At 45.0% G+C, this 13,713-nt stretch overlaps 1 protein-coding gene across 1 annotated transcript; it reads left to right on the top strand.

The window, feature by feature from the left end:
* Nucleotides 1-420: 420 nt before the first annotated feature.
* LOC111532269 (myomegalin) lies at nucleotides 421-12,895 on the top strand. Its single transcript, XM_026450221.1, has 9 exons — nucleotides 421-618; nucleotides 1,293-1,417; nucleotides 4,400-4,639; nucleotides 5,288-5,357; nucleotides 6,666-6,782; nucleotides 7,324-7,550; nucleotides 8,491-8,634; nucleotides 9,722-9,860; nucleotides 11,867-12,895. Exons 4-9 carry the CDS (start codon nucleotides 5,312-5,314, stop codon nucleotides 12,010-12,012), a joined length of 819 nt encoding a protein of 272 aa, XP_026306006.1. The 5' UTR covers nucleotides 421-618; nucleotides 1,293-1,417; nucleotides 4,400-4,639; nucleotides 5,288-5,311; the 3' UTR covers nucleotides 12,013-12,895.
* The last annotated feature ends 818 nt before the right edge of the window (nucleotides 12,896-13,713 follow it).

Genomic DNA, 13,713 nt, shown 5'->3' with positions numbered 1-13,713 from the left:
CATCATTTTGCCCACTATGCTATGGATTATTCTATCTACATAGGTATTACAGAAATGTGTTTACCTAAATTTGCTTCTTTGGGATTTGGTTTTCTGTTCAGCCATCTTGTGGAATAAGAGTGATCAGGATAGGTTATTGAACAGATGGTGTGTGAGCACTTGGAAAATAGTGAGCATTATAACCAGAATTTCTCTAAGAGCAAGGTAGGACAGATTAAGTAAGTGGAATGAAGGGTTTTGCAAAGAGAGAGATGCAACATTCTCCAGGCTATGGGGGATGTTGAGCCAGTATGCTCTTCCCCACCAACATAGGGCCTTCCTTCCCTGCTCCTTAACTCCAGTTGTCAGGGCAGATGTGCTTGAGGTCATCTTCCTGCTGAGCTCTGGCCCCATCATAATAAATCGATCCTCCTGTGTTCCTCTCACCAGAGCACTTCCAGGAAACGGAAAGCCTGAGGGAGGCTCTGCTGTCCTCTCGATCCCACCTTCAAGAGCTCGAGAAGGAGCTGGAGCATGAGAAGATGGAAAGCAGCAGCTTTTGGAAGACTTGAGGGAGAAGCAGCAAGAGGTCTTGCGTTTCAGGGAGGAACATCTTTCCCTCCAGGAAAACGACTCCAGGTAATAGAGGACCCATTGGCAGAGAAGGAAGCATTCTTCATTCCTACATTCATTCTTACATTAGAAGACGGGATATTGGCAAGACAATTGGTGTCCTCTTTCGGAAACCTCAATGTTCCCTCTGCTATTCCTGATTTTTGTGTGTCGGGGCAGGAGGTGCTTTGAGTAGAAGAAAGGACTTCTCTGGGAATGCCTTGTCACTCCCAAGTTGAGAGAGTAAAACTCTGTTGTAGAAGTCTTCAGTATATCAGAGACTTGAAAAAGAAAGGTTTCCATGCTTCCAGTTATAGGACATTAGTCTCACCATCACCTAGGAAGCTTCTATACTGGCTGTGATGCTTGGTCCCAGCAAAAGCCCTGTAACTGCTTGTCAGAATGCAAAGAGCACTGTAGGAGCAGTAAGGAGACTGCTGGTGTGTCTGTTCTGCTCTGAACTAATGTAGGTAATGGTGTGTTTTCAAGCAAAGTTACTTGACCTCCCTCAGCCACCATTTCCACATCTGCAAAATAAAAGTGATGGTCTTCATGACCCCCTGAGTTGACATCTGGGGCTCAGATGTAACCCTAACCATAATCTTTATGACCCCCTGAGTTGACATCTGGCTCTCAGCTTATTGCTCTGGTGTGACTGAGTGGCTCTGCCATCTCAGTGCACCTTGCCTCTCCCTGGTCAGACTGCAGCACAAGCTGGTCCTCCTGCAGCAACAGTGTGAAGAGAAACAGCAGCTCTTTGAGTCCCTCCAGTCAGAGCTACAAATCTAGGAGGCACTTTATGGCAATTCCAAGAAGGGGCTGAAAGGTATGTGTTCTTCTCCCCTCACCCCATAAGCTTTTTACCCTTGCATTGGATGCTAGTGAGGTCTTAGGTCTTTCCTTTGGGAGTTGTGGAGATCAAGCTACAGAGTTCTGTCTCAGAAACCCTCACCCAAGCCTGGGGCTCCCAGTAGGAACTCTCATACACAAAGCCCAAAGGGACAGGTTGGTGGCATGAGCAAGATCCAGCCTGATCATTCCTAACTACTTTAAGAAAATCTAGACATTCCTATCAATGTCTAGATTATAACATTTTTAAAGCAAAAGAACTGTCCTAATGATATCACAATTTGAAAAGGCCTTTAATATTGTCAGTAATACATGCTGACAACCCACTCAGCCCAATGTAGCAGGCGGTCTGCTCCTACCTTGACCCTTTCCCTAGTGATATCTGACTCTCAGCTTATTGCTCTTCCATTTAATTTTCGTAAACCCTGATTTAGTTTCCTGATTTTCTAAAGAGAAGGTGAACTGGAATTTGAAGAAATACAGTGGCTTACCAGGCTGGGTGAATAGCTTAAGTACAAAGCCATGGTGAGTTTTGAGTCAGTGGGGACCAGCCTGCCCACAGGAGAAAATTAAAAGACACGAAAACCAAAAAAACCCTAAATTTCAATCCTGGATTTAAATGTTAAGGACATTTATTGAAGACTTTGCTGCCTGCTTAAATAATCATCTAATATTTGAGAATTTTGATATATTTCTTCGTTCTTCTTTAAATGGAGAAGGGTACTCAAAACATAATGTTAATAAGTCACAGCAGGCTGGACAGAGGACTGACATTAATGTCATGAAATTTAGCAAAGATAAAAAGCAAAATCCTGAGCTCGATTAAAAATACCAGTGGTAGAAATACAGGAAGAGGGTAGAAATACAGGACGGGCAGCCGTTCATGGACTTGAGGGTTTGGGGTTTGGTAGAAACATGTTCACACAACTAAGGCGTAGGCCAAAGGTTGCTAGAAATGCCAGCTAAACTGACACTATGGTAGTATAAGTGTGATGTTCACCTGTGGAGGCCATGTCTAAAATATTGTTAGATTAAGAGGCATCATCTTTGAAAAGGGCACTGACACACTAGGGAACATATTGAAGACAGGGCGCACAATGGTGTGGACCAGAAATCTCCGACTGGTCAAAGAAACTAAAGAAATTTAGGCTTTCAAAAGATCTTGAGGACATGAGAACTGCCTTCGGATATTTGAAGAACTCTCAGGTGAAAAAAACTCATGTATTTTATGTCCCTCCAGAGGGCTAAGCAAAGGTGAAGGGCATTGGAATTTAGATTCGAATTATCATAAATCCTGATTTAGTTTCCTGATTTTCTAAAGAGAAGGTGAACTGGAACTTGAAGAAATACAGGGGGCTCACCAGGCTGGGAGAATAGCTTAAGTCAAAGTCATGGTGAGTGCTGGGTCAGTGGAACCAGCCTGCCCACAGGAGAAGATTGGGGCTGGGGGCGTGAGAAGTCAGGATAGTGGAGCAGAGTCCCCAAATCTTGAAAGCCCACAGGTCAGGGTGAAAGTTGACATTCTGTATAGAGATAATTAAACTAAGTCTGTTCTTTTTCAAAGAAGATAAGCATACGATGAAAACGGAACTTTAAGATGCTAAGTCTCAGGGGATGTCCTGGAGTTGGGAGACATTAGAATCTGGGAAACCTACTGGATGGGTGTAGTGCTATTCTGGCACATTAAGAGATGACAATCTAATATTGGGTGCTATTGGGAAAATGAAAGGGTATGGATAGATTTTAAAACATCTCTTTAAAAAATAAGCAAAATTTAGTGAGAACTTGGATTGAGGAAGAGAGAGAGGAACATCATAAAACTTTGGGCAAAACTCAAGAGTAGATTATTTACCAAAGTCTCTAAAACTACTTCATCCTGAGATACCTTTCCTTTCATGCTTTTCTCCCTGCCTTTTAGGACTCATTTCAAAGCTACAACCACTAAAGCTCCATAATCTCTTCTCTGTAATTTCAAAATTCCGTAAGATCTCCAAATCATTTAGTGACAAAATCTAGATGAACTGACAAGAGGATATTCATAAGTCTTTATATATCTACTTAGAATATTCACATAGCTGATTGCAGAAATAGTTATATATTTTATTAAGGATTGTGGCTCACATGCAACTGGGTACATGTTATATATGATATATGCACCCTGTTGCCTTGCTAAAAACTAAAACAAATTTTACCTTTCAAAATACATTTGGCCTTAAGGTTTTCAGATAAGGGATTGTGGCCTTGTAGAATATTTCTTATATCTCTTCATCCTCAGTACAAAGACATGAACTACATGTGGTGAATGCCGGTAAATATATATACATGTATACATGTACATATATATGTACATATATGCACCTATATATCGTATTATATACACAACATATGTACATACTGTATATGGATGTGTGTATATATATGTACACACACACACACGCATATATATATATATATATAGAGAGAGAGACACACAAGTTGAAAAACTCAGTTATAATCCCTGGTCTAAGATGCCCAACTCACATTCTCATACGCTACCAAAAGGCCTCCTCCTTCTCCTCTTTCATTTCTGAGAGTGAAGACTGTCAAATCTCTTTCTCCCTTATCCCCTACCCTTCTCTAGCTCAGTGCTGGCCTTCTACCTTGGAGGATTCTGTACTTTAGCCTACAGGACTAAGGTTACTATAGAGATGAAATATGGACTTATCCTCATCTGCCAATCAAATGCTCTATAGGTGCATGTGTGTAACTTAAACCGCAGGGAAGTTTCAGACTGGATGTGTGCCATCTCAGTGCCATCCCCAGGCCATACACAGAAATGGTGACATCTCTATCATAGATGGGTTGCATAAGACTCAGATGATAATGGGATCCCTGGCAGAAAAGAATGTCACAGAGGAGGGTTCTGACAAGTGCTCGGAAATACTTGGGTCAATGTTACCAGACTCCTCTTCTCTCTTAGCTTACAGCCTGGATGCCTGTCACCAAATCCTTTTGAGCAGTGACCTGAGCCACCTGGTGGCAGAGGTACGAGCTCTGAGAGGGCAGCTGGAGCAGAGGATTCAGGGGAACAATTGTCTGCGACTGCAGCTGCAACAGCAGCTGGATAGCAGTGCTGGCAAAGCCAGCCTCAGCCCCTCCTCCATTAACCAGAACTTCCCAGCCAGCGCTGACCCTGGAAACAAGCAGCTGCTCCTCCAAGGTAGGAAGGAAAAGGGACTTAGAAAACCCTCGGCCAGTGGGGAGATCACCAGGATGTCTGTGGCAGAAGGTACAATCTGCCTGGTCCATGCTCCTTGGGGTCAGGTTGAAATCAGAGATGTTCTAGTCTAGCAGCCTGAGTGAAAGCGTGGAATTTAGGTCAGACCAGGCTCCAGGTTCTGAGCTTAGAGGTCGTTTGATTTGGGCAAGGTGTTTAAAGTCTCAGAGGTTTAAGCCTTAGTTTCCTCATATTTAAGATGAGGATAATAATAATATATACCTTATATGATTTTGAGCATTAAATGAAATCACTTACAAGTGCTTGGCACACTAAGAATTGCTCAGTAATTAGCAGCTGTATATGTTCATATCGTTTTCTTGGATTTGCTTAGTGCTTTAGTATTAGCCAAGTGTTTTCACATATACAATTTCATCTGAAGTAAAGCAGGTTTTGCTATCTCTGTATTTCACATAAGAAAACGTAGGTCTTCAGATATTAACAGACAAGCGAGGGTTTAGAGAAGTTGTAGACAAAGCCAGGATCAGAACCAGGTGTTGTGATTTGCAGTCTGTGTTCCTTCCAGCTCATTGTGCCCTGTCTCCGTATTGCTGACCTCCCCAGATTCTCTAGTCCCCCTTTCCCTCATAGGTGGGGAACTCAGTGTGTGGCAAAATGTTCCTGCCCCTAAGGAAACAGGGCTCTGGGGAAGTCCTGGATGGTGAGTGATTTATTTCAGGTGGCCATCATTCGCTTTCTCTACCCTACCCCTTGCCTGCCTTTTCAGATAGGCGTGTTTGACCAGGTCCCCTGTCTCTTCTCAACATCCCCCATCAATCTCACTTCTCCCAGTTTTCATAGAAATGTCAGTGGTGTCCCCCTAGTCTCTTAAATCATTCAATTTCTACTTCCTCTGTCCTTTTTTCCTTTTAATACACCATTTAGTACACCATCTCCACTCATCTCCATGGCCACACCTTCAATTTCATTCAAATCAGGAGCCGCTTCTGTTCAGTTTCTCTAAAGCTGAGCTTTCAAACTCTCCTGCCAACTATTTCTGGATCATGTGAATCTTTATGTTTCTCTGGTTCTTGTAGATGCTCATTTATCTGATAGTAACCTTATTTGTCAAATGAAGGTGACAATAACATGATTATGCTGTTTTGGCAATTCAATAAAAAAACACACGTAGGCCGCCAAGCAAACCGCCTGGCCGCCAGGAACTTCTCAGCTAACGTTAGGTGGACGCCTTGCCCTCCTCTGGGCTGCCCTGATGGTTGTGGTGTTCAGTTATGTCTCCAACTCTTCCTTCTAACCAGGCCTTCCCCTTTCACCAGCTTCCCACACAGCAGCCAAGACTCAGCCCCACTGGCGCAGTCTCTGCCCCTCATTCTCCAGCACCCCCGAGGCCTGAGCTGGAAAGCAGGCACTGGGCCACACCTGCCTGAGCAGGACCTTTTCTACCTTCTTTGTGATATTTTCCAATTCCTCCATCATACCATTGCTTTTTAGTCTCCAGCAAGACAACGTTAACCCACCAAGCCTTCTGTCTCCGTTCTTCTCATACAAGTCAATTTTTTTCAGTATTAGCTCATCAGAATGATGACTACAATGTTGAGTTTAGTCCTCCATGAATCCATTCATTCCTTGGTTCCTTGATTCTACATTTTAATATGTACTATGTATATTTATACATATTACATTTAGTTACAGGGTATCGTATTAGACACCACACACAAATTATACTCAAGACTTGGTTTATTAAAATACACCTAATAATTTTTCAAACTAGAGGTTTCTTTCTCATGGAACACCCCTCAGTCAAAGGAATATCTTTTTGTCCTGAGGAATGGAAACATTCTGAACTCACTGACTCATGGGCTTTTGCTTTTGCTTGTGGGGTATGGATAATTCTGTAGGAGGAGAGTCCTGCCACCTTAGGCCTCAGTGGGGACGGCTAGGTGTGCATGTGCTTCACGAGCAGGGTGTTCCAGGGCTCCTGAAAACTGTGGTTGCCTTTACCCCCTAGATTCAGCTGTGTCCCCTCCAGTCCGGGATGTTGCGATGAATTCCCCAGCTCTGGTCCTCCCCAGCTCTGCTTCCTCGACTCCTGGCTCAGAAACGGCCATAATCCACAGAACAAATGGTAAATAAGGCGACTAAAGGGCCCAGGGACTGATAATGGAAAGTGATTAATGCAAGCAACCTTTTGTTCTCTCTAAACATATTATCTGTATTTAGAGAGTTTTCTCTGCATGCCCTGAGGCCTTTAGTCCTACTCACTGCACCTTCTGTGGCTGCCTTTCTTACCATTGTTCATCCTCCTGTAGTTTACCTACTGCTGTTTTCGCAGCACCATAATCTCTCCATTCTTGAAAATGCTCTCTGTATCCAGCTTGATTTCCTTGTCTGTGTCTGTGTATTTATTATGATTCGTCCTATTTCATTTGCCAATAAGGAAAAAATTGTCTCCTGGCGAATTTATCAAGAGATAATGTAAGAAACATTATAGAAATATAGAAGCCAGAAGATCTCTGTGGACTTTGCCCCACCCTTGTACATTCCAAGGCTTTCTTTCTTGTTCCCAGCCTCTTCCTTCTCTTGTTCTCTACCTCTTTTGAGTTGGAGTAAACTGACGATATCATTATGAATAACAGAAGATTCTGTTGTGTTATTTTCTTTTCCAGGCTTGGGTTTGGATACTTCTCCAGTAATGAAGACCCCTCCCAAGCTGGAGGGTGATGCTACTGATGGCTCCTTTGCCAATAAGCATGGCCACCATGTCATTGGCCACACTGATGACTACAGTGCCCTACGACAGCAGATTGCGGAGGGCAAGCTGCTGGTCAAAAAGATAGTGTCTCTTGTGAGGTCAGCGTGCAACTTCCCTGGCCTTGAAGCCCAAGGCACAGAGGTAATCACACCTGTAGCTTTATGTGTACTCTTTCTTTGTGTCCTTTCTTCCTTTGATGTTAACTCCTTCTCCCACCATTTTTGTTTTTGTTTTTGTTTTCTCATGCTTTGCATCTCTCAACAGCTGAGGCTTCCTCTTCCATGTACAGCAGCCAGGACCTGTCTTCTCTGTCTCCTATTTTCACTGTGAGTTCCGCTCTGTTCCAGATGTAGCTGACTGGATATTTCCCCTCAGCCCCACAGAAACATGTGGCATTGCCTAGCAGCCTTTGGTAGCTTATTATCTACCACACTCATGCAGGCACATGACCATCTGTGGGCAGAGTTGACACAATGGGGTGGACAGAAACTGAAGGATTTGCAGGTGTATGGCCCCCACATGTGGAAGGGGCGAGAAGCCTGGCAGCCATGGCATTTCCTTGTGCAGACTGCATAGGGGGAGGGAAGGCAGTCAGCAAAGCTTCTGAGAGCGCCTTGCCAGTGAGAGAGACCAGGCACCAGTGGCTGTGCTGTCTGAGCTGCTGGAGACCCAAGGATGCGTAGGGACAGCCCTGCCTCCACAGAACCCCACACTAGAGGGCAAGACACACACCCAGGTAGATCAGCACAGTAAGGGGCTACAGGCACAGCATGAGAAGCCATCCTCTGTGCTGTGAGGCCGCCAATGCAAACGTGGTCATTTATCTCAGGCAAGGAAGGTAACAGGTTCATAGAGGACACAGCAAGGGGGGTGAGTTTTGAAAGCCTTGTAGGTTCTGCAGGTGGAGGGAGGCACACCTGGTAAAGGGAACAGCACCTTAGTTCTGAAAGCTGCAAATGGTTGTGCGAGGGCTTCACAGTTCAAGCAGGCCCATGTTCTGTGCCTCACTCACAAAGGAAGCTGGAGCCCATGCGGGGGAAGAAAGTAATCTCTCTGCTCCTGTGGTGTTACCTTTCCCCAGGTGCTAGGCAGCAAAAGTATTCATGAGCTTCGGAGCAGCACCAGTGCCCTGCACCATGCCCTGGAGGAGTCGGCTTCCCTCCTCACCGTGTTCTGGAGAGCGGCCCTGCCAAGCACCCGCATCCCTGTGCTGCCTGGCAAAGTGGTAATATGCCAGTGTCCTTTCTTGGTTCAAACCCAGTTCTCCTGCCCTCCAATACTGTTCTGTCTCCTCAATGTCACAGCTTTTCCAGAAAATTGGGAGCCACATACTGAATTGGGATAGACAGGACCTTAGAGGAGTGTCCCTGGAGGGACATCTCTGAGCCATGGTGGCTGCTCTCATTGCAGCTCTGAATACATCCCACTCCCTGCCAGCCCCCTGGCCCCTGGTAAGAAATCAAAGAAGAAAGGGAAGGGGTGTGGAGAAGGTGGAGACATCATAACCCTAGCAGTCTATAAATGTTCAGTTTCTTTACCTCTCTGAAGTTTGGCTGAGCTGAAATTCAGTTAAAGCTTCAGCACCCATCTCCCACCCCTCAGATCCCATGGTCACATGATCACAGAATGCCCCCATGAGACTGAGCCTTTTTAGCCACTGTCTGGAATCCCAGCATATCACTTCAGCTGGCATCTCTGGACCGGGCCTGGGGAAAGTCAGCCACCCCTCAGGATCTGCTCAGAGCTCAGGCTAACTCTGATTGGCAGACCCTTGAGGAGACAGGTTTCAGGATCCCCTCCCCAGGGATTCTAGCTCCAGATCAATGTCACCAATACCTTTTGGGATCCAGCTAGGCTAATTCCAGGGAGAGGGTGTTTTGTCATCTCCATATTAGCACAAATATTTACAAACTTGCAAACTTTACTGTGTCCAGATCTCTCTCCCGAATATAGCATTTCTGAACTCTCAATCTTGCCTGTGAAGGGAGAGTGACAGAACTGATATCAGGACTAAAGCAAGGTCCTCTTCAGAGTTGGGAGTTTTATACCAGCCTGAAGCGAGGTCCTCTTAAGCTACAGGTGTGTGGGCCTGTGCTAGTCTACATGGGCAATTCCAGAGTCTAAATATTCCTACCTAATGGCCTCATCCTAAACTGTCGTCAGCTGGAGGTATTCGAGGCTGTGAAGGAGGAAATCCAGTTCAGGAGAGTGGAGAAGATTGTAGAATCCTTCTTTGAACTGGGAAGAGCCACAAAGCACAGGGTGCTTTAGGACTTCTGCCTGTTCAGTAAGAGTCTGTTCCTGTTATCCAGGGAGAATCAACAGAAAGGGAACTTCTGGAACTGAGAACCAAAGTATCCAAACAGGAGCGGCTCCTTCAGAGCACAGCTGAGCGTCTGAAGACCGCGAACCAGCAGAAGGAGAGCATGGAGCAGTTCATCGTCAGCCAGCGTAGGTTCCCTGAGAGGGAATGGGGGAAGAAACGGGCAGTCTTCCTGATGCCCCACTTGTGCTGCAGAGGAGCAGTGACCGGGGGGCTTGGAGATGTTGGGAGTGGAGACTGATTTGATGTCCCTAAACCTCCTGTGCCATGAGCAATTGTGGATGAAGAGGGAGGGGAGGACAGGGGGTGGATAGGAGACTCCAAGCTAAATGGCCAGAAAGAAATAAATGCTTTAGAATTCTCATGCTAAGCAAGTAGGGTTAATTTCTGCTGGTGATTTCTACTCTGTGGTGTTCTTTTGTTGTTTCAGTAACCAGAACACATGATGTTTTAAAGAAGGCAAGGACTGACTTAGAGGGAAGGAAACTACTGCACCAGTCAGAGGCACCAAGCCTGTCCCCAACCAATCACCATCCATTAGCAGATCTTGTAGGCGACCTTGGCCTGCTTTGGCCTTCCAGGAGAAGATTTTGGGTCCACTTGCAAGATCACAGGTCCTCAGTGAGCGTCCTGCTAGTTTCTGTTCCCATCACCCTCCCACCCCGTCAGCTCCTGCCCCTGTATCTTGGTTCACTCTCACATTGTCATCATCTCTCCTTTTTACTCCAGTTTTTCTTCTTTGATGCCGAGTCAGGAGACTGGAGAAATGCAATTCAGCTGACTCTTGAAGTCATTAGACATTCGGGAGTCTGCCTTGGAATGAGCTTTTTGTAGAGGGATCTTGAGGCCAGTTATGTGTTCTACTCTTCATGAAAAAGTAAAAGCAATTTGCAACCTAGAAAACTGATTTCGCTGCACACTCCTGGGTTAAGAACAGCAATTTGATGTTGCTATATCTTTAAGCAACATGACAAAAGAGATTTGCTGGGTCTCATTAGTCTAAAAGAGAATTTGTTAGTAAATAACAACTGAACCTTCAGGGGAAAAATGTTACAAATACCAGACATTATCTATGTTTACTTAAAACACTAAGTGTTAATCATTCCCTAGGAAGTGCTTTGAAGAAAAACTTGAGGTATATGAAATGGTTTAAAAATCAGAAACTAAACCTGGACTTCAAAGCTTTGCCATAAGCAATTGAGCATATTCCTAGAAATGTTTCTAAACTGTAACCTGAGAGAATGTTGATCTCCACAGTGTGAAAATGGCTTGGGCCAGTTTAACTTGCTTTTTTTGTTGTTTTGTTTTCACTAATTCCCTTTTGTTTTTCTCTGATAATTCTTCTCTTTCCTGAGCCTCTTTACAGCAACACTTACAGGATTGCCTCTGTAAAGCCTTATTCCTGTCCCAGAAAAGGTAACCCAAAAAGTCTTTAGTATCCACTAAAAGGTAACCCAAAAGTCTCTAGTATCCACTGGCTTTCTCCAGTGTGGAAGCTTTCCCCTCCACCTCCCATAGATCACTGGAGAGGACCCGAGGCCTCGGTTCTAATCCCTGGCTTATCACTAACTGGCGTGTGGCTTCGGCTTGTCCCTTAGTCTCTGTGAGACTGCTGCACCCTCATCTGTCAAAGATGGACCTGGACTTAGTTGAGCTTTGAGGTCCTTGTGGACTTGGCCCCTCCACACCCTCATTATGGCGACTGGACATAAACTTAAGAGAGGACTTCCCGGCAAAATGTCCTCTTCTTCCTACAACAGGCTGTTTCTATATGTGCATGTTTCAAGCTAAGCACTTCTTTCTTGGGTGGAGATGGCAAAGGCCTCTTTCTGCTGAGACAAAATGATTTGGAGAGTCACCTGGCCCCTAAAGAGGCAGTGGTAGGATCCAGCCACCCAGTGTGCAGTGAATTGGAGCAGGGATCTCAGCACTCAGGGAGGTGGGGAGGCTCCCCCTAACCTTGGGCACCTGTTGCTTCTCCAGAGTGAAGTGCATGCTCTTAGCTCATCCTCTTAACTGACTCTCACCATGCTCCTGGCTTTGGTCACCCCGTAGCTCTCACTCCAGCTTCAGGTAGCCATCAGTAGGGCCTGGCAATATACACTGATTTGGATTGTTTTATTTTTGTCTGCAGGTGAAATCCCTAAGGGCTCTGCCGTGTACTCCAGCCTTGTGACCCTTGCCTTCCAGGCACCATGCAAGAAGCGCAGCCACCAGAAGTCCTTAAAACAGCAGGAAAGGTGGGCCTGTGCCCCTTTTGTGCAGCTACCTATCTGCTGAGGAGCATCTGGGCCTCGTTCCTCCAAGTCCACCGGAGGGTCCAGAAGAGGGAGTCAGAGATGTATCCTGGTGGAGCTGGGAGAAAGCCGGAAAGCCTTTCTGAGAGCTATGGAATACCGTTAGCCAAGGTCCACTTGGCCAAGCACTAAGCAGAAGATGCGTAGTTTGCATAGAAGTTTTCGTGGTACTGCTTCTCAGCAGCCCCAGCAGCTTGGGAACTAGCAACAGCACATTTCTTGCCTCATCAGCTGTCCTGAGACGGAAAGCTCAGTGGATATAGGACCCTGATTCCAATGAATGGGGCACGTGGTCCCAATGCTGGAGCTCCTCTGGCAGGTTCTAAAAGCACACTACTGAGCAGCGGTGCCCTGCCGGACACTGCTGGCGGCACTCAGTGAGCACTACTCACAGATCCACACCTGACCCTGCTGGGTCGAGTCAGGCTGGGCTTTGGTCTGCACTGCAGCACCTGTGTTCTTGGAGTTCACATCATGAATGTGGTGAATTCCCAGATACCATCTCAGGCTTAACCTAGCACATCCGATTTCTTTTCTTGTGTGATATCCAAATTGGACTGACCTCACTTCAAATATGCTGTCCCATTTTGTCATCCTACCTTACCTCAGGGAAATTGGGGACTGATGGCCAGACCAACTCTGTTGAAATTCTTGCATAGAGCAAACCTGTGCTCATTTTTAAGTGGCATGGGAGAGGCCCCCAGCCATAGTAAAGCCTAGTCTGTGTCTTTGCAGTGCTGATAGAATATGTGTGTGTGTATAAATGTATGATATAGGTTTATATATGTTGCTATTGCCATGTATTGAAGGCCAACATAACTGGTGGACAGGGTGGGTGACAGATAATGAAAATGTTTTTGGTGATTATTAAAGCAACATGTGTATTTAAAAAATAGTTTTTCTTTCGCTGCTTTGTTTCCCATTTCTGCCCCAATCCCTTGAAAGTATAAAGAACTGGAAAGGGAAAATGGGAAAGACAAACTGTGTTGAAGAAGTGCACAGTCTAACGCCTGAACTCTAACTTTAAAAGATTAAGATTTTCCTTCTCTGTCATTTTGTAAGAATCCCCAGTCTGAAAATATGAAAGAATGGTTCTTAAATTTGATGTGCCTTAGAAGCAGCTGTGGAGATTACACGAGCTACCTGCTGGTCTCCAATCCCAGGAGATTTAGTTGGTGTGAGCCCTAGAATCTGCATTTTTTTATATAAGCACCCCAGGTGATTCCATTACATGTGGGCTGCAGACCACAGTTTAAAAAAAGTGTTCTATAACATTGAATCAAAACTAAAACGACATTTAAGAACCTTGAATCAAAAAGCATGTCATTCCATAAACAATATAAAAATTTTAAAATATTCCTTGGGAAATGTTCTTAGCTACATGCTTTTGATCCCCAAATTTAAATAAAGCTATCACTTCACAATTATTTACTAGAACATGTAAAAACTAAAAACAGGTAGAAGGTGGAGTAAGATGGTAGAACAGAATTCTCCAGCAATGGTCTCCCCGAAGGAACATCAAACTGAACAACTGTCTATGCAAGAAAACACTTTCACAAGAGCTAACCGGGTAAGAGATCACAGCACCTGCTTTTAACATCATAATAAGAAAAGATAATTGAAGAAAGGAGGAAGGACAGTCTTGCATTGCCTATGACACCTCTCCCCCAGCCACAGGAAAGCA

This window comes from Piliocolobus tephrosceles, unplaced genomic scaffold (assembly GCF_002776525.5).
Source record: "Piliocolobus tephrosceles isolate RC106 unplaced genomic scaffold, ASM277652v3 unscaffolded_15745, whole genome shotgun sequence".
Lineage (NCBI taxonomy): Eukaryota > Metazoa > Chordata > Mammalia > Primates > Cercopithecidae > Piliocolobus > Piliocolobus tephrosceles.
The sequence above is the reverse complement of the archived record's forward strand: the minus strand, read 5'-3'. Positions and strand labels throughout refer to the sequence as shown.